At 39.0% G+C, this 19916-nt stretch overlaps 1 protein-coding gene across 3 annotated transcripts in view; it reads right to left on the reverse strand.

The window, feature by feature from the left end:
* The window catches only part of LOC126293606 (uncharacterized), a 121976-nt gene extending 104363 nt beyond the window's left edge, over positions 1–17613 (reverse strand). Inside the window, exon 1 of one of the 3 annotated variants that reach the window (XM_049986889.1) lies at positions 17475–17613. In XM_049986889.1, the coding sequence (XP_049842846.1) occupies positions 17475–17516 (42 nt within the window). In that variant the 5' untranslated portion in view covers positions 17517–17613. Of the gene's footprint in view, positions 1–11727; positions 12579–17474 lie in introns of those variants that run through there. The other 2 variants (XM_049986891.1, XM_049986890.1) reach the window with 2 other exon arrangements.
* Between the last annotated feature and the right edge of the window lie 2303 nt (positions 17614–19916).

The raw sequence follows: 19916 nt of genomic DNA on the forward strand, positions 1-19916 counted from the left end.
GTCGAAACAAGGCCTTGGGAGTAGACAGCATCCATTAGAACTACTGACAGCCTTGGGAGAGCCAGGCCTAACAAAACTCTATCACCTGGTGAGCAAGATGTATGAGACAGGCGAAATACCCTCAGACTTCAAGAACAATATAATAATTCCAATCCCAAAGAAAACAGGTGTTGACAGGTGTGAAATTTACTGATCTATCAGTTTAATAAGCCACGGCTGCAAAATAATAACACGAATTCTTTACAGACGAATGGAAAAAGTGGTAGAAGCTGATCTTGGAGAATATCAGTTTGCATTCCGTAGAAATGTTGGAACACGTGAGGCAATACTGACCCTGCGACTTATCTTAGAAGATAGATTAAGGAAAGGAAAACCTATGTTTCTAGCATTTGTAGACTTAGAGAAAGCTTTTGACAATGTTAACTGCAATGCTCTCTTTCAAATTCTGAAGGTGGTCGGGGTAAAATACAGGGAGCGAAAGGCTATTTACAATTTGTACTGAAACCAGATGGCAGTTATAAGAGTAGAAGGGCATGAAAGGGAAGCAGTGGTTGGGAAGGAAGTGAGACAGGGTTGTAGCCTCTTCCTGATGTTATTCGATCTGTATATTGAGTAAGCAGTAAATGAAACAAAAAGAAAAATTCAGAGTAGGAATTAAAATCCATGGAGAAGGAATAAAAACTTTGAGATTTGCCGATGACATTGTAATTTTGCCAGAGACAGCAAAGGACTTGGAAGAGCAGTTCAACGCAATGGATAGTCTCTTGAAAGGAGGATATAAGATGAACATCAACAAAAGCAAAATGAGGATAATGGAATGTAGTGGAATTAAATCGGGCGATGCTGCAGGAATGAGATTAGGAAATGAGAGGCTTAAAGTAGAAAATGAGTTTTTCTGTTTGGTAAGCAAAATAACTGATGATGGTCAAAGTAGAGAGGATATAAAATGTAGACTGGCAATGGCAAGGAAAGCGTTTCTGAAGAAGAGAAATTTGTTAACATCAAGTACTGATTTAAGTGTCAGGAAGCCATTTCTGAAAGTATTTGTATCGAGTGTAGCCAGGTACGGAAGTGAAACGTGGACAATAAATAGTTTAGACAAGAATATAATAGAAGCTTTCGAAATGTGGTGCTACAGAAGAATGCTGAAGATTAGACGGGTAGATTATATAATTAATGAGAAGGTATTGAACAGAATCGAAGAGAAGAGAAATTGGTGGCGCAACTTGACTAGAAGAAGGGATCGATTGGTAGGGCATATTCCGAGGCATGAAGGGACCACCAATTTAATATTGGAGGGCAGCGAGGAGAGTAGAAATCATAGAGGGAGACCAAGAGATGAATACACTAAGCAGATTCAGAAGGATGTAGGCTGCAGTAGGTACTGGGAGATGAAGAAGCTTGCACAGGATAGAGTAGCATGGAGTGCTGCATCAAACCAGTCTCAGAACTGAAGACCACAACAACAACATTCTTGTTTCGATGCTGTTCAAGATAAATGTCTGTATTTACATGGTTATTTATTTACAACTTATATCCAACTGTGATACTGACTTAGGATAAAGTCAATCACTTTAAAAATATTTACTCTAATTTTACAATACTGTTTTTGCCCATTAATTTCATAAATGTAAAAGAATTCACATTTAGGAAATAAACTTTAAACTGTAAATATTATCAAACTAGGAAAACAGATGTTACCTAGATAGTAATTTGTCTTTCTGGAAGCCTTCAGAACAGTTCACAAGGTGTAAACTATTCTTGCTCATTGCCAGTTGCATCAGACTCACTATGCACCAGAGGGTGGAAACACAATGTGAAGTTCTTCAACTTCTTGTGTTTACAAAGCCAATGGATCGCTTCTTAACTTTTATGTGCATTGTGAGTTTATATTTGCCTTGTTATTTTGGACAGTGTTTGTGGCTGGGGACTGATAAATGTTAAATGTAAATAAAACATAATCTGAAAGCAAGCTAAGTTTATCGTGCCAATTGCAGGTTCAGTAAATAATTAACAATATGTGTGAAGATTTCTCTCTCGAACTTGATCTCCGAACATTGCACTTTAAGTGGTTTACATTAAATTGATGCCACTTAAAATGAATATTGCAATGTTGAAGTATCTTCACAGCTGCTTTCTGACAAGTATCATCTTTCGTTGACAGCACTGTAGTAAACAAACTGCCTTTCAGGAAAGTTTTATGAAGTGTTCAAAGTGCATCAAATTAAATTCAACATTATATTTTTAATTTTTCATCCTATTTTACTTTTGTGGTGTTAATCTGCGTCTAAAGCATTAGTCAAAATTATTAACATGTTTTCTGCCTGATTATTAACATACATTGTTTGACAAGAGCAGGCACTGCCTGCAGGGGGAAGCAACTCTTAAAGCAAAGCTTTCAAAAATAGCCACAAGTAACACTTCCTATTTTTTTTTATTTGTTGGTTTCAGTCTAATAATAATAACGGTCATCATCATCATCAGAATATACACCATAAAAGATACAAATTTAGCTAATACGGAAAACTTAACACTGATGTTATGTAAAGTACACATTCTGTTTCCAGCATGATGTCAGCCAACTTTAAAACATAAGCCACAATACTGGAAACAGGATATGTACGTTACCTAACATCAATGTAAGTTTTCTATATCATCTCAATTTGTTTCTTTTACAGTGTATATCCTGACGATGCTCTTGCCTATTTGAAGAGTGAAACTGATAAATAGAATAATAAAAAGTGTTGCTAGTGGCTGTTTTCAAAAAGTTACATTGTTTATCTGACAGTGCTACAGCTGGCCTTATTTAAGCTAGCAAAATGGACAAAAATATGAGATCAAATCATTATCACGATTTTCTGAAACCATGTGTGGTCAGGAGAAGTGAATATTTGAAAGAGGACAAAGATAGATGGAAAGAAAGAATTAAAGAAACAGCAAGAATTAAGGAAAAACAGACTTAAATAACAAGAAAGTTTAGAAAATAAACAGTGAGAAAAAAGGCTAAGAAATCAGAAATAGTGGCTGAAAAATAAAGGAGGAAAGTCCAATAGAAACAGTATGTCACCCGCTTCATATTTTGGATCCCATGAGCATCCTGAAAGCCTGGGGAAGGCTGTTAAAAGGATGTCCAATAAGTCCTGAAAAAAAAGTCTTCAATTATCACATGCCTTAATTAGCAAAGAAACAGTTTTCAGAGCCAGGTATCAAAGAAATTAAACATAGCAAGCCCAGAATCACAGAAGAAATAAAGCAGATGATTTTTGATTTTTATCTTAAATGATAATGTTAGTATGCAACCAGCACGAAAGCAACAGGTGAAGCCAGTAAAGAACTCAAACAAGGAAACGCGAGGATCATCAGAAGAGGTATATGAAGCTTACCGTTAAAGGAGGCATAGGAAATCTTTAAACAAGAAACAAGAATTGCATTAAAGAAGTCTCCCTTACCACCGCGCGCCAGTATCACGCTAACTATACCTGCCATTTTGTATACTTTTAGTTAAGTGGAAACACTGCTTTCTTTTCTTATTTGTGACTTGAGGAAAGAGTCCTGTATGTTAGGAGCTTGTGATACTTGCGACGAAGTCTCCATGAAGGTGTTTACAAGAATCAGCCTATTAAAAGGAATCAGTGGAAGATGGAAAAATAAAGAAGCCAGTCCTTTCAAAAGGAAGTAGTCCTCTTCATGAAGTGATTTATGAAATTAATGATCAGGCTCCAGTATTCTTGTAAAAAGATGCTGAAGCTGCAGATTTTGGGAAGAGAAATCTGAATACACGCGCAACAGAATGTGTTCTACAGACAGAATTTGTAGAAAATTTCTCACTTTCCCAGGATGAAATACAACCAGCCCATTTGTGTTACAAACAAATGACTATCTCCACTTTGTGTGCTTGGACAGAGTGCAATCTTCTGCAATAATTGGTGACCACCTTGCACATGAGAAATATGCAGAGTTGACATTCTTGTATAATACACCCACTACGAAATGGGGCAGCATCCCAGTTTAAAAAGAAATTACCAGCAGTTGGTGAATGGCGCAACCAGCTACAAATACTTTCTAAATATGTTATTTTAGTGCTATAACCAGTTTCCGGCTACCGTGCTCACCTTCAGATGGCCCACAGCCTGTTATGGGACTAAAAACATTTAAAAAGTATTTGTGGGTGGTTGTGCCATCCACCAACTATCATTAATGGCTGCAGAGTTCACAAGATCCAACATGGATGAAACAACATTAAAAGTATATTTGTTATGTACTCATTATGCAATTTGAAAAATGACTTTGGTGTGGAGCTCAACCGATTTTTTAAAAAAAAGCTTTGGACATGTGTGAAGTCTTGTCTGTACACAGTGTCTAATCTACAAGAGTTCTTTCTTTTTATAAGTACTGAACAAGTACTTGGAAATGAACAGACTCTTTATAAGCTGCAACTGACAGTATCAGATGTGCCCAGAATTAAGTCCAGCTACTTTTTCAGACCATATGATATGGATCAGTTACTGGCTGCAAAAACAAGTCTATCTGATTTGCCCAAAAGAAAGTTATTAGGATAATGATTGGAGTCCGGCCTAGACATTCTTGTAGGAACCTTTTCAGAAAATTAGGGATACTGACAACTGTATGCCAATATATCTACTCCCTGTCATGTTTCATTGGTAAAAATGGACAATCGTACAAAACCAATGATTCATACCATACCCACAATACCAGGAGGATGATGGACCTCTATTATGAATAAAAAAACCTTACTGTTGTACAAAAAGGAGCCCATTACATGAGCTGCAAGGTGTTGAATGCTCTCCCACCATCACTGAAATCACTTACGCACGAGCTTCCCAAATTTAAACAGCAGCTCAAACAGTATTTATTAGATAATTCCTTCTATTCGGTAGAAGAATATTTCAGTAGAGTTAACTGTAATTGTTTTTTTCATTTACTAATTTGATGTGCTATTGTGCATTACGATACTCACAATCAGTGTTAACATTACTGCGTATTTCATTTAGCTATTAAGGTCTATCATATTTTTAATGTAATTTTTTCTATACCTATTAATGTGTATTTTGTCTTATGCCAGATATCCTCTTGCAAGAGGTACAATTTATGTACTCCCTTTGTATTATTTGTAACAATTCTGAAACGTCCAACATCCATGCGAATGCCTCGCAGTATTGGATTTATGGGATATAAATAAATAAGTGCAGTGTACAGACAAAAAAAAAAAGAGAGACTAAGAATACATGAAGTTTATCTTCAGATGAGTGGGATGATTTAGGCTGTGATATTCTTGAATCTTGAAATAGCACTGATATTAATGTTAAAGATATTGTACCTGAGCGTGGAGGGTAAAAATCGTAGAGGGAGACCAAGAGATGAATACGCTAAGCAAATGCAGAAGAATGTAGGCTGCAGTATGTACTGTGAGATGAAGAAGCTTGCACAGGATAGAGTAGCATGGACAGCTGCATCAAACCAGTCTCAGGACTGAAGATCACAACAACAACAACCTGAGAAATGAGTAAGTGACATATGAAGGACAACATTATTCTGGGGAAGTAATTTCCCCAAGTAAGTTTGAAGTATCAGTGATTGTACAGACATGTACCACACCAGTACAAATGGCCTCAGCCTTCAGATCGTGTAGGCCTAAGCTATAACAAAGAAATTGTTGAAAATTATTTCCACTCCTACTGTAATAGTAAGGTTGTGTTTTTTGCTAGTTTGGCAACTTGTGAAACAAATGTTGTGTTTCTGTTGTTTAATTCTGCCTGCAGACTGTTTTTAAAATACTATTCTTTCACTCCCCCACCCAAGAACCATGGACCTTGCCGTTGGTGGGGAGGCTAGCGTGCCTCAGTGATACAGATAGCCGTACCGTAGGTGCAACCACAACGGAGGGGTATCTGTTGAGAGGCCAGACAAACGTGTGGTTCCTGAAGAGGGGCAGCAGCCTTTTCAGTAGTTGCAGGGGCAACAGTCTGGATGTTTGTAACACTAACCAAAACAGCCTTGCTGTGCTGATACTCTGAACGGCTGAAAGCAAGGGGAAAATAATTTTTCCTGAGGGCATGCAGCTTTACTGTATGATTAAATAATGATGGTGTCCTCTTGGGTAAAATATTCCGGAGGTAAAATAGTCCCCCATTCCGATCTCTGAGCGGGGACTACTCAGGAGGACGTCGTTATCAGGAGAAAGAAAACTGGCGTTATACAGATCGGAGCATGGAATGTCAGATCCTTTAATTGGGCAGGTAGGTTAGAAAATTTGAAAAGGGAAATGGATAGGTTAAAGTTAGATATAGTGGGAATTAGTGAAGTTGGGTGGCAGGAGGAACAACCTCTTCTGATCAGGTGAATACAGGATTATAAATACAAAATCAAATAGGGATAATGCAGTAGTCTGTTTAATAATGAATAAGCAAAATAGCTGATGATGATCGAAGTATAGAGGATATCAAATGTAGACTGGCAATGGCAAGGAAAGCGTTTCTGAAGAAGAGAAATTTGTTAACATCGAGTATTGATTTAAGTGTCAGGAAGTCGTTTCTGAAATATATTTGTATGGAGCGTAGCCATGTATGGAAGTGAAACAGGGACGATAACTAGTTTGGACAAGAAGAGAATAGAAGCTTTCAAAATGTGGTGCTATAGAAGAATCCTGAAGATTAGATGGGTAGATCATTTAACTAATGAGGAGGTATTGAATAGGATTGAGGAGAAGAGAAGTTTGTGGCACAACTTAACTAGAATAAGGGATCGGTTGGTAGGACATGTTCTGAGGCATCAAGGGATCACCGACTTAGTATTGGAGGGCAGTGTGGAGGGTAAAAATCATAGAGGGAGACCAAGAGATGAATACACTAAACAGATTCAGAAGATGTAGGTTGCAGTATGTACAGGGAGATGAAGAAGCTTTCACAGGATAGAGTAGCATGGAGAGCTACATGGAACCAGTCTCAGGACTGAAGACCACAACAACAACGACAACAGCAACAACAACATTCTTTCACTGAAGCTTTATTTCTGTTGCCACCACCATTTTAAGTAGCATTACCAACCTCAAATGTTTTTCTTTACAATTCAAGACTTTAACAACTATACTAAATATTAACGAATAGTTTTCTTTAACTTTAAAACCTGATAAAATGTGAAGCCACAGGAGAAAGCTCAATATGTGGCTGCCAAAGTCCACCAACCTCACACCACTAGATTTTTTCCTGTGGGGTTTATAAAGGAACTGGTGTACCTAACCAAGGTCAGAGACTTACAGGACTTGGAGGCACAAATTTGCAACTAATGTGAACTTGTCATTGTCGAGATCTTGAATTGTACGTGGGGAAAAATAGGATTCCACTAAGGGTGCACAAATTGATGCGTGTGAATGACGAAACAAAAGTTTACGAGTTATCTTACCTCGTGTTGAAAACCTTTTGTTAATATCTGGTATAGTTTTAAAGTCTTCATCTAAATCTATAGAGCTAATCCACAGATCACACTGGCAGATGGTTCATGGAAACACTTCAAAATAATTCTCTATTATTCTAATCTCAAACAGTGCACGGAAAAAATGAACACCTATACCTTTCTGTCCAAGCTCTGATTTCCCTTAACTTATTATGACGATTATTAGGCCCTACGTAGATCAGTGTCAACAAAATATTTTCGCATTCGAAGGAGAAAGTTGCTAAATGAAATTTCGTGAGAAGATTCTGCTGCCCACATCTCGTGGTCGTGTGGTAGCGTTCTCGCTTCCCATGCCCGGCTTCCCGGGTTCGATTCCCGGCAGGGTCAGGGATTTTCTCTGCCTCGTGATGGCTGGGTGTTGTGTGCTGTCTTTACGTTAGTTAGGTTTAAGTAGTTCTAAGTTCTAGGGGACTGATGACCATAGATGTTAAGTCCCATAGTGCTCAGAGCCATTTGAACCATTTTTTGAACATTCTGCTGCAATGAAAAATGCCTTTCTTTTAATGATGTCCACCCAAAAACCCTTTATCATGTCCATGACACTCTCTGCCCTATTTCGGGATAATACAAAACATGCTGCTCTTCTTTTAACTTTCTTGATGTACTCCATTAATGCTATCTGGTACGAATCCCAGACCATGCAGCAGAACTCCAAAAGACGACTGATAAGCACAGTGTAGGTAGCATCTCTAGTAGATCTGTAACATCCAAGTGTTCTGCAATAAAATGCAGTCTTTGGTTCACCTTCCCCATAACATTTTCTCTGTGTTACTTAAAATTACCTGAGACATAAGCCAACAAGCATTTTACAAATTTAAATTGTTCCTAATTGTAGTTCCTACATATTTAACCTTTACATTTGATTGATTCATCTTGTATCTGAAGTTTTGTTGTTGTTGTGGTCTTCAGTCATGAGACTGGTTTGATACAGCTCTCCATGCTACTCTATCCTGTGCAAGCTCCTTCATCTCCCAGTACCTACTGCAACCTGCATCCTTCTGAATCTGCTTAGTGTATTCATCTCTTGGTCTGCCTCTATGATTTTTACCCTCCATGCTGCCCTCCAATACTAAATTGGTGATCCCTTGATGCCTCAGAACATGTCCTACCAACCGATCCCTTCTTCTAGTCAAGTTGTGGCACAAACTCCTCTTCTACCCAATCCTATTCAATACCTCCTCATTAGTTATGTGATCTACCCATCTAATCTTCAGCATTCTTCTTTAGCACCACATTTCGAAAGCTTCTATTCTCTTCTTGTCCAAACTATATGTCCATGTTTCACTTCCATACATGGCCACACTCCATACAAATACTTACAGAAATGACTTCCTGACACTTAAATCTATACTCGATGTTAACAAATTTCTCTTCTTCAGAAACGCTTTCCTTGCCATTGCCAGTCTACATTTTATATCCTCTCACTTCGACCATCATCAGTTATTTTGCTCCCCAAGTAGCAAAACTCCTGCCGATCAATTTGTAGAGTGTTTAGATTAAACTTATTCACCACACAGAAAAATGTACCAAACACAAGACAGTAATTTTAGGAGATATAAATTTTGATTTAAGGACAAAACACACAAAAATACTAATTTGCTTAACATGCTAGGATCCCATAGTCTCTTCTGTGCAAATTATAGTCCCACAAGACAACTTTCTTGTCTCGACAATTTTATCACAAATAGACACAAAGACAATTTTGAATTGGGACTCCTTAACGTCAACCATCTGACAGATCACAAAGGTATATGGGTAAAACTAACAATTAATGAAACAATGATGGATTGTGAACCAACCCGGTATGTCAGGTTATTAAATGATAAAAGCATAAATAGCTTCAGGGATAAGCTGAAGGTACTAAACTAAAATAATATAATATATGCTTCCAACAATGTTGAGGAGGCTTGTAGCAGGTTTGTTAGTACTCTATCTGAAATTTTCAATACCTCCTGTCCAATGGTTACCAAACAAAACAAAATTATGGCAAGAAAGCATGGTCGAACTACTCCAGATAGGTGGTTCACACCATATTTACAGAAGCTAAGATATGCTATGATAAGGTGAAAAATGGTAGTGTTGACAATGCAACGTATGTTAGCCTCAAGAGACACTATAGATCACAAATCAGATTAGCAAAATGTAGAGCAAATGATAACTTCATTAAAAACTCCAATAATAGGTGTAAGACTGTGTGGAGGGCCATTAAAGCAGAATTAGGTACAGGTAGTCATAGTGTAAAAGTTACAACTGATGTTAATGTCACCCCAGATGAATTTAACCTCTTTTTTTTTTTATCAATGCAGCAAACCCTAATCCCTCATCTCCTCATAAGAAGAGTTCAAAATCAAATTCACAATCTACTTATATAAACCGGTTCTTACACAACTTAGCTGATACAGTGCCAACCTGTAATTGGGAACACGAAGAAATAAGTGCTGTAATTAAATCAGTGATAAAGTTAAGTGACTCCAGATCAGAAGATATTTATGGCCTCTCAAATTCTGTGACTAAAAAAATAATCGGCTTGATATCATTCCCTCTCTATACACTCATAAACTGGATATTTGACAGTGGTATTTTTCCAGAATGTCTAAAGAAGACAGTAGTAATTCCATTACACAAAAAAGGTGATAAATCCTGCACTAATAATTATCGTCCAATTTCTCTGATACCTAGTTTTTCAAAAATAATCTAATATTGTATACAAAAGCAAATTAACATGCATTTGTCAAAAACCAATATACTGACTATGCCTCAATATGGTTTTAGGGCCCAGCTATCAACAATTAATGCTGTTGAAAATGTTGTTTATATTGTGCAATCTTCTTTTGAATTCAAGTCAACTGCTGGAGCCACACTAGTGGACTTAAGCAAAGCATTTGATTCTGTAAACCAAACAATACTGCTGGAAAAACTATGGTGTTATGGCATGGGATCTGGAACTTTCCCTCATTAAATTATATCTCAGTAACAAAAAGCAAACTGTAAGCTACAACCGTCAAAAGTCACAGTTACTGAATGTCACTAGAGGTGTTCCCCAAGGATCAGTGCTTGGGCCATTACTGTTTATAATATTTATAAATGACCTGCCCAGCAATATGCCATGCAAATCTGTGCTTTATGCAGATGATACAACTTTCATCAATTCTGGGAAGGACATAAATAAACTGAAGGAGCAAAGTAAAGATTTTCTCAGATTATCCAATATGTGGTTCGAAGCCAATGAGTTAGCTGTTAACTATGAAAAGACTGTAAATATATCCTTCAGCTTATCTAATGCTGATATTGAGTACACTTCTACCAAACTTCTTGGCATATACTTAGATACGAAATTAACCTGGCGGAGTCACATAGACAACATATCTCGAAAGCTTTCGCGAGTTATCTATCTACTGAAAGCCTGTTGATTAATTCCTATTATGCATTTTTTCATTGCCATATTAGCTATGGTATTCTTCTATGGGGTAATTCTCCATGGTCCAGGAAAATTTTTATTTGGCAGAAGAAAGCCATCAGGACCATCTCTGGGATTACCAAAAATAACATATCATATAGGTCATACTTCAAAGAATTACAGATAATGACAGTCCCTTCTCTTTTTATATACAGCTGTCTTTTGTACATAAAAGGAAACTAACAAGTTCAACCTTAGGCAGTCCGTTCATAATCATAACACTCGTCAAACATTTAATATAGAGATATCAACAACTCAACTCAAGAAAACACAAAAGAATTATGAATACATGGGAATAAGGCTTTCAACACATTATCTGTGCAGGCACATTGTGTCTCTCTTAATATATTTAAAAGTAAGATTTAAAAATGTCTGAAAGACAAAGCTTTTTACAATGTTAAGGAATTTGAAACCTCTTCAATAACAGACCTGACTTATGAAATAACTTGCAACTCAGTTTGTACCTCAACCTAAGCTTTTTTTTTGTCTATGTAGTTCCACAATTATCTGTTAAACATGTGCAGAAATCCTTATGTATGAAATGTTTTCTTTTATTATGCTCATTCTATGAAATACACACTTCAGTTATGTGGGATATCTTTATGTATCAAATGTATTCCTTTATTATGTATGTTCTTTTAAAGTGTATACTTTAGCTTTGTGTGATACCTCACAATAGTTAAATTTCTTAATATGTAAATTGTACATTACTTATGACGACATCGATTGCATGTAAATGCTTAAAGATGGATAAATAAATACATAAATAAATAAATAGATAAAAAATAAATATTCTTTACCCATGGCAGATACATTGGTAAATTAAAACTTGTACACAAATTCTTTAAAACGATGACGACCCACAACAAACTCGTACCGGTACACAATTGCTTTCTTTTAATGATAAGTTAATTATAATATTAATATGTGAACGCGAAGACTGAAGTAACGATTTTTAATATTAATTGCACAAGGAGGCCAATGATCTTCATACAGTTCGAAACGTATTTTTTCAGAGATGTGCGCAAAGAAAAAAATAATATGTGTATGTACGCGTTAAGTGAGGTAAAAGGAAGCTGAAGCCTTCAGTCATGACACTGTTGTTACGTTCTCTATCACGCTTTAAAATCTCCAATACTTCAAAATCGAAAATTAAACACCCGCCAATCTCTGCCCTGCTCACTGATCAGACGTCTAAGTGACACACGAAAATAATCGCACTCTTCGTGTTTACATGGTTCATGTGCAGTAAAACATGTTTACAGGGAAGCTAAAATGCGAAAGCTGCTAGAACGGTGATGTTGCCAGCAGAGAAAATCAATATATCGTGTACTGTCGGTCACACGCGCAACTGCAGGGTTGACAATAATGCTTGCGCAAGTATTCTTAAAACTGTATACGATAAGTTTGCGCAAGCATTATCACTGCACAAGCAGCTTGATATGCTTGATCGAATTACGATTATGAAGGCTTGTGCACGCATTCAAGCGTGTGTATCGCGATTGTGCAAACATTACTCAATGATTTAGCTTAATTTAATTGTTTCTGTTCTGTTAAATTACATTCCGCACGAAGTTGTACTGTACTGTAGATCTACTCACAGAACACAACATTACATGGAGTAAGAGGAAAGAAAATCAACAGTATTGTGAGTTTCAATTGTTTGTCTACCACGACTAGTTAATACGGGAATAATGTTTCCGTTTCTTTAGCAACTTATTACTCCATATATCACATTTTATCTTTCTTCCGCAACAAGCAAAAAGGTTGACCAAAGCCAGCGCATCGTCATTTTGCTCGACGTTTTCTGATAAACTATAGCTTGCACAAGCTTGCTTGAACCGTTAGAACGCACAAGCTATCTGTGAATGCTTGCATAAGGATCCTTCTGCAAGAGTGCTTGTGAAACATGAAGTTACGTGTGTAACCGCCTCCAATAACTTGGTGTATTGGCGTCGCTATTTCGCTTCCTTTTCTGTAGTAAGAGTAACTTTGTGGTCATTTGCTCCCGTTACCACAAGATTTGAAGTAATTTCATAATTTTTAATTTCTTCGTTATGAATAGCTACGCCTTCACTTACAATGCGGAAAGTGAAAGACACAGAACTAGACAATTTTTACGTGGAGAAAGTTATAGCAACGTGGATATCTATAATGATAATGCAACAGTTTCACTTAACGATCATAATATTCATATGTGAGCATCGAACACTGAAGTATCGATATTTAAAATTAGTTATACAAGGAGGCCAACGAAACATATATGCATCGAAAGGAACTTTATGGCAGATGTGCACCAAAGAAAAAAACTCACGTGTATACATAACCATTAAAACAAGTTCTGCTTTTACTCTGACATTGATACAAACTTCAAATGGCTCTGAGCACTATGGGACTTAACTGCTGAGTTCACCAGTCCCCTAGAACTTAGAACTACGTAAACCTAACTAACCTAAGGACATCACACACATCCATGCCCGAGGCAAGATTCGAACCTGCGACCGTAGCGGTCGCGCGGTTCCAGACTGTAGCGCCTAGAACCGATCGGCCACGCTGGCTGGCTACAAATTTCTACCACGCGTAAAGAACGACTGCTATGACAGTAACGACTCACGAAAGTAGCAACGTTTCGTGAAGTTGCATTCTAGGGACTTTCATTATTAAATGTTGCAGATCGTGAATCTGCGGAAATACATAAGCGTCCGATTCCACCTGTCTGCTTTGACCCATGGCGTCACAAATATGGCGGAAACGACCATACACCACGACTCCAATATGGCACCTATGACGTCATTATATAAACATGATAAACACGAAAATACATCGAAAAACAAACACACACGTTCCACAAAAAACCTAATGACACTAACGGGACAAGCGTGGGAAAACGGGGGTTGGGGACAAAGTAAATATAAACACACAGCCCATACCAAACAACACGAAACAACGAAAAAACTGACAACATACAACTCCCCAAATTCCACTAAACAATATCCTCACCGAGCGAGTTGGCGTAGTGGTTAGCACACTGGACTCGCATTCGGGAGGACGACGGTTCAATCCCGTCTCCAGCCATCCTGATTTAGGTTTTCCGTGATTTCCCTAAATCGTTTCAGGCAAATGCCGGGATGGTTCCTTTGAAAGGGCACGGCCGATTTCCTTCCCAATCCTTCCCTAACCCGAGCTTGCGCTCCGTCTCTGATGACCTCATTGTCGACGGGACGTTAAACACTAACCACCACCACCGGAACACTCACAGCCACAACAACACATTGTACACACACACACACTCACTCTCTCTCTCTCTCTCACACACACACACACAAACAAACCACCAACCAACAGGATGATCCAACCCACCCACACTCCACCCCCCAACCCAACCTCCCCCCTCAACCCAAAATAAAATACCCACAAACAAAAATCAAACGCAAAATAAAAACTCTCACAATAACACACTACAACAACAAAAAACTATAACAAAATGGATCCTCCACAACTAAATTACAAACCAACACCTACCCACTCACAAACAGTACCAACAACTAAACCACCCCCCCCCCCCTCCCAGAGCCACAGCCACCCGCCCAAACCACCGAAACTAACCACCTTTCGCCTGTACATCTTACTTCTAGCCCTTAAAAAAAACCGAAAAATTAGCTCTCAGGGACACACTTCCACCAACAGTACTCATCTAAATGAGACAGAAGGTTGGAAGAGCGCCTCTTTCCCCTCCCAAGGACTGACTTAACGACCCCCCCCCCCCCCCCCCACGTCCCCTCTATAGTACATATATGGTTAGCAACTAAATGATTGTACCCCCTTTCACGCAAACCCCTATAAGAAGAAAAAGCATCAAACTACAGTGGAACCCTGTTCTATAAACTCCTTAATTAACCCCACTAATTCCGTCTTAGACTGCACCTCCACAACCCTGAAAACGAATTCCGAACACCCCCCCCCTTGTACAACAGCCCCACCACACCCAGAGACCAACCACAGACTTACCCCTTCCATACTTCCTTTTCCCAAACTGCGACTCGTCCACCTCCACTACAACTGCAGGCCCACCCAACTTATGCCTGTACTTAATAAACTCAGAACATACTTCACGGCAAACTAAAACCAGTCAGGCACACTCCTCTCACTCACGTCAGTCTCATGCACGCAAAAACTTTGAGAGGATCTATAACACGTCAACAACACAATCTCGCACATGTCCAACCCAGGAACAATGACATATGGGGCGCCATAGGTTTTCCCTACAGCACCGCCACATATAACCGTCCCTGGTCCGAGACGCCAGAACTTTTGCCAATGTCATTTCCTTCTGACAGTTAATCACCTCTGCAATCAACATAAAAAGCTGTAAAAATTTGATCAGCTCCATCTGAGTTGCGCCCATCATAGCATGGAATCGCACACTACTTATTTTATCGGTCATATCCATACCTAACAAGTCCAACAACACATGGGTCGACAGAAGCGTCCGATCCCATACGTTGGCTTTGACCCGTGACGTAAGGGTGCTGTTGTGTGTGACATCATGACGGCGCGGAGTTTGGTTTGTGAGTGTGGCGTGTTTGTAGATGTCGTCGTGTTGTGGTTTGTTGTGCTCTCTGGTGGTATGTTCAACGTTTTCGTTTGTGTGGTGTAATGGGTTCAGTTTGCTTTTGCTCATTATCCAGAATTGTTCGAGTGTTGGCTGTGTTTGTAGTGGAATTCGTTTCAATGAGTTAACGATTTTGTGTTAAGGTTAATTTAGTGTTGTACACTGTAGATAATGTGGTAATTTTAGTAAAATTAATCGCTTGTTGTTTTTGTTCAGAAACAAATATGACGTATAAAATTAACTGTGTGCAGGTCAAAGGAAGTGTTCAATCCCAATGTATGGCTGTGCATGTAGATATTGGTATTGAGAGATGTTTTTGAGCTATGTAGGCCAAGGGAAGTGTTTGATCCTAATTTATGGGATCGGGAGCTGCTCTTGAGCTACATAGGTCAAGGGAAGTGTCCGATTCCAGATGATATTTGTTTAGTGGTATTTCGGGAGTTTTGTGATGTCGGTTTTTATCATCGTTTTGTGTGGTTTTGTATGGGGTGGGTGTCTAAATTTGTTTATATTTACTTTGCCCCCACCCAAAAACACCCAATTTCCCGCGCTTGTCCCGTTAGTGTTATTAGGCTTTTTGTGGAAAGTGTGTGTGTTTGTTTTTCGATGTATTTTCGTTCTCATAACGTGTACGTACTGACTTTATATACGCCATATTGGAATCGTGGTTTAAGGTCGTTTCCGCCATATTTGTGACGTCATGGGTCAAAGCAGGCGGGCGGGATCGGACGCTTCCGTATTTCCCAACACATTCATTTACTCACATTAACATACGACCTACAGCGAACAGCACTAGAATAACTTTCACACAAAACCACTAACTCGTTAACTCACTGGAAACACAGCCAAAATGCGAACCAGCCACTATAATCACTAAGACCAAACTGAACCCATTACAGCACACAACACGAAACCCCTAAACACACCACCAGCCGGCACTACTAACCGCAACACAACGACACCTACAAACACGCCACACTTACAAACCAAACTCCGCGTCATCATGACGTCACACACCAGAACAGTCTTACGTCACGGGTCAAAGCTGACGGGCAGGGTCGAACGCATGCCGGGCAGCTACAATGCCGCCTGCTACGTCGTTTATGTTGTCAACAGTGGAAAACGAAATGTAATCGGGGACAACCAGTGGCAACAAACGTTGTTTAGTAGCGCCATTTCTTCGCTTTATTCTAAGAGTAAACGGAACTAAATCAGCGTTTGTTTGCCGCAGTCACCACAAAATTTGAAGTGCTCATAATTTTCAGTATCTTCATTCTGAATAGCACAACGTCCGTTATTACACGTAAACTATGTTTCAGGCTATGTCTCAAAAAAGAACATTAACGGGTCGGAGTGAAAGACGAAGAGCCAGAGTGACACAATTTTTGCGTAGAGAAAGTAATAATGCAGATATGGCAGTACCTAAGTAATCATAAATAACATGTTAATTTTTGATGTATCAGACATGCATTGGCTTTATGGGCGTTCAGAGAAATTAGAGCTGCAGATCCACCGAAGGATATTTACGTATGGTGGAGAAATTATAGGCATCGAGACAGGCGCAAATGTTGATAATTCTATTATTGTTCTAGAAGACATTTAAATGTGCACTGAACATAATTCCAAATAATTTTGGGAACTGTAACTGCCGTTTGCTGAATTTACAGTGCACATTTTGTAATACAATCATTTCTGGTCTGAGGTGACTTTACTCGATACAATGGCATTCACATCGTGTTGTCATAAGGGAAAAGTTAACATGCCGTCATTAACACAAAATTTATTTCTCAACGCATTGCATCAAAGACTCAAAATGATCGAACAATAAAAGAGAAATAAATGAATTATTTCAAGAACACACGTAACTACAATACAACAGTTGCCACGGATCAGTTCTGGGGCTAAAATTTCAGAGATGTAGCGACCGCTACTCACGTCGACTGTTATGTCCGCACACGTTAGTTCCGTTCGCGCCATCCATAGACACAGCTGTATCGCGAATTCAGTGCCTGTACGATAACAAATGAATGGTGAAAAACCGCCAAGTTTGAATCCGCCGCTTGGAGCGCTGAATAATGATGTTGCCTACTCCTTGGAGTTATAACTTTTGTTTTTATGTTTATTGTTTTCCCTGGTTACTGTTTTGTTGTTTACAAGTTACATACAGCAACTGCGTTTCTTTTTCTGCAATACCAAGTAATAAACCGTTCGAGTATATTGTCAGTGCATGTTTGAATATTTATTAAGTACGGGCAGCTCTACACGACGAAAATATACCCATCAGACACATTAAAAGTACACGACATTAGCTATCAAAGATCAGGTCCACTGACGCAATTGGTTAAATATCGTTCACAGGCAATACTAATTTATTTAAATTTAACATTTGACGTTTTATTTCCCAAGATTGCAATTTCAACGATTCTCTGTGTGACTTACGTTAAGTGCATCAAAGAGTAAAACAGGCGTTTTGTTCAGTTGTTCTGTTACATCTTCCAGTTTAATAGAAACCATCTAATATTTTTTAACTTTACGTGTATTATTTTATCGTAAGAAGCTAAAATTGCACCAGGTTACTGGCCCAGATTTGTTTTAAATAAATGGAATCTGCGATAAATACCTGGCCCCAAGTGTACTCTCACCTAAAGTTAAGCCGAGATGGCAACTGAAGCGGAAAAACATTGTATTCCTTCATTCGATGGAACGAATTTCAACAACTGGAAATTCAGGATGGAAATTCTCCTTGAGGAACTGGAGAACTATTACCATTTGTGCAAGCGAATTATCTCACAAAGGTGGACTTTGTCGATGGAGAGGAGAACACGCAGCGTGCCGCAAAAGGAAACACGATAGGCTGAAATGGCTAAACAAGGTCGTAAATGCGAGTCTCATCTTGTTCAACGCATTGCCGACAGTCACTTGGAATACGCGAAAGATAAAGTAACTTCTTTTGATTATGGACCTCTCTGTGCAATACGTTCGAGAGAAAAGGAATTGCTGGTCAGCTTCTGTTGAGAAAACAATTGTTAACTGTGAAATTTAACGCAACATTTGCTAGTTAACCACTTTCTGAAGTTTGATAAACGGATTCGTGATTTACGCTCGACTGGAGCCACCTTCGAAGAAACGGACATAGTGTGTCATTTGTTTTTAACGATGCCTGCTGAATACAACGTAGTGGTCACGGCAATCGAAATGCTCTCAATGAAAGACCTGACGTTGAGCTTCGTGAAAAATAGGCTACGCTACTGGATGAAGAATCGAAGCGGAAGGGAGTCGTCGGGCAAAACAAAAATGATGAAACACCGCCTCCTACAGCTTTTCAGACTCAGCGGTATCTAAAAACGGTTCGCTAGACACCATTAAAACAAAACGTCAACAAGGAACTTCTTTCAGCTTTACTTGTCACTGTTGCGGGAAGCCTGAGCACAAAAGGGCTAATTGTAGAGTTAAGGTACCAAACAAGAACTCAGGAATCAGCAGCTCTGTGGTCGGCTCGTTGGTTGTTTGTGGGAAGAGACCAAACTGCGAGGTCATCGGTCTCATTGGAGCCGTTGTGGCCGAGCGGTTCTAGGCGCTCCAGTCTGGAACTGCGCGACCGCTACGGTCGCAGGTTCGAATCCTGCCTCGGGCATGGTTGTGTGTGATGTCCTTAGTTAGGTCTAAGTAGATCTAAGTTCTAGGGGACTGCTGACCTCAGATGTTAAGTCCCATAGTGCTCAGAGCCATTTGAACCATTTGAACGGAAAACTTAAATCAAGATGGCCGGACGCGGGATTGAACCGTCGTCCTCAATGCGAGTCTAGTGTGCTAACCACTGCGCCATGTCGCTCGGTTCTCTGTGGTCGTAGCTAACGTCAAAGAGGAAGAGGTTTTTTTTTTTTTTTTTTTTTTTTGCATCAAATGAAGATCAGTCAACGAACAACATAAATTTGTTCTTGGACTCTGGAGCAACGGAACATCTGATTAACAGGAAGATACGTCTCACTAATTCATTACTCTATGCACTAATTTAAGGAAACTGGAACAGCCAATTGAAGTCAGAATAGCTAAGTCAGGCATTTTTCTTGAGGATTAAGTAAAAGGATCGGAATTGGTTTCAGTGAATTAACGATTTAGTGGTTTAGTGTGAAAGTTATTGTAGTGCTGTTCGCTGTAGGTCGTATGTTAATGTGAGTAAATGAATATGTTGTTGGTCTTGTTAGGTATGGATATGACCGATAAATAAATAGTGTGCGACTCCATGCTATGATGGACGCGTCTCACACGGGGAAGGCCTCAGTCACGGTTTACCGATTCGGCTCACATTTGGCAGGTCGCTTGTGTACAACCTAAAACGAAGGAATCTTAAGATATTTTTGGTCAACACCCCCGCGT

This window comes from Schistocerca gregaria, chromosome 10 (assembly GCF_023897955.1).
Source record: "Schistocerca gregaria isolate iqSchGreg1 chromosome 10, iqSchGreg1.2, whole genome shotgun sequence".
Classification (NCBI taxonomy): domain Eukaryota; kingdom Metazoa; phylum Arthropoda; class Insecta; order Orthoptera; family Acrididae; genus Schistocerca; species Schistocerca gregaria.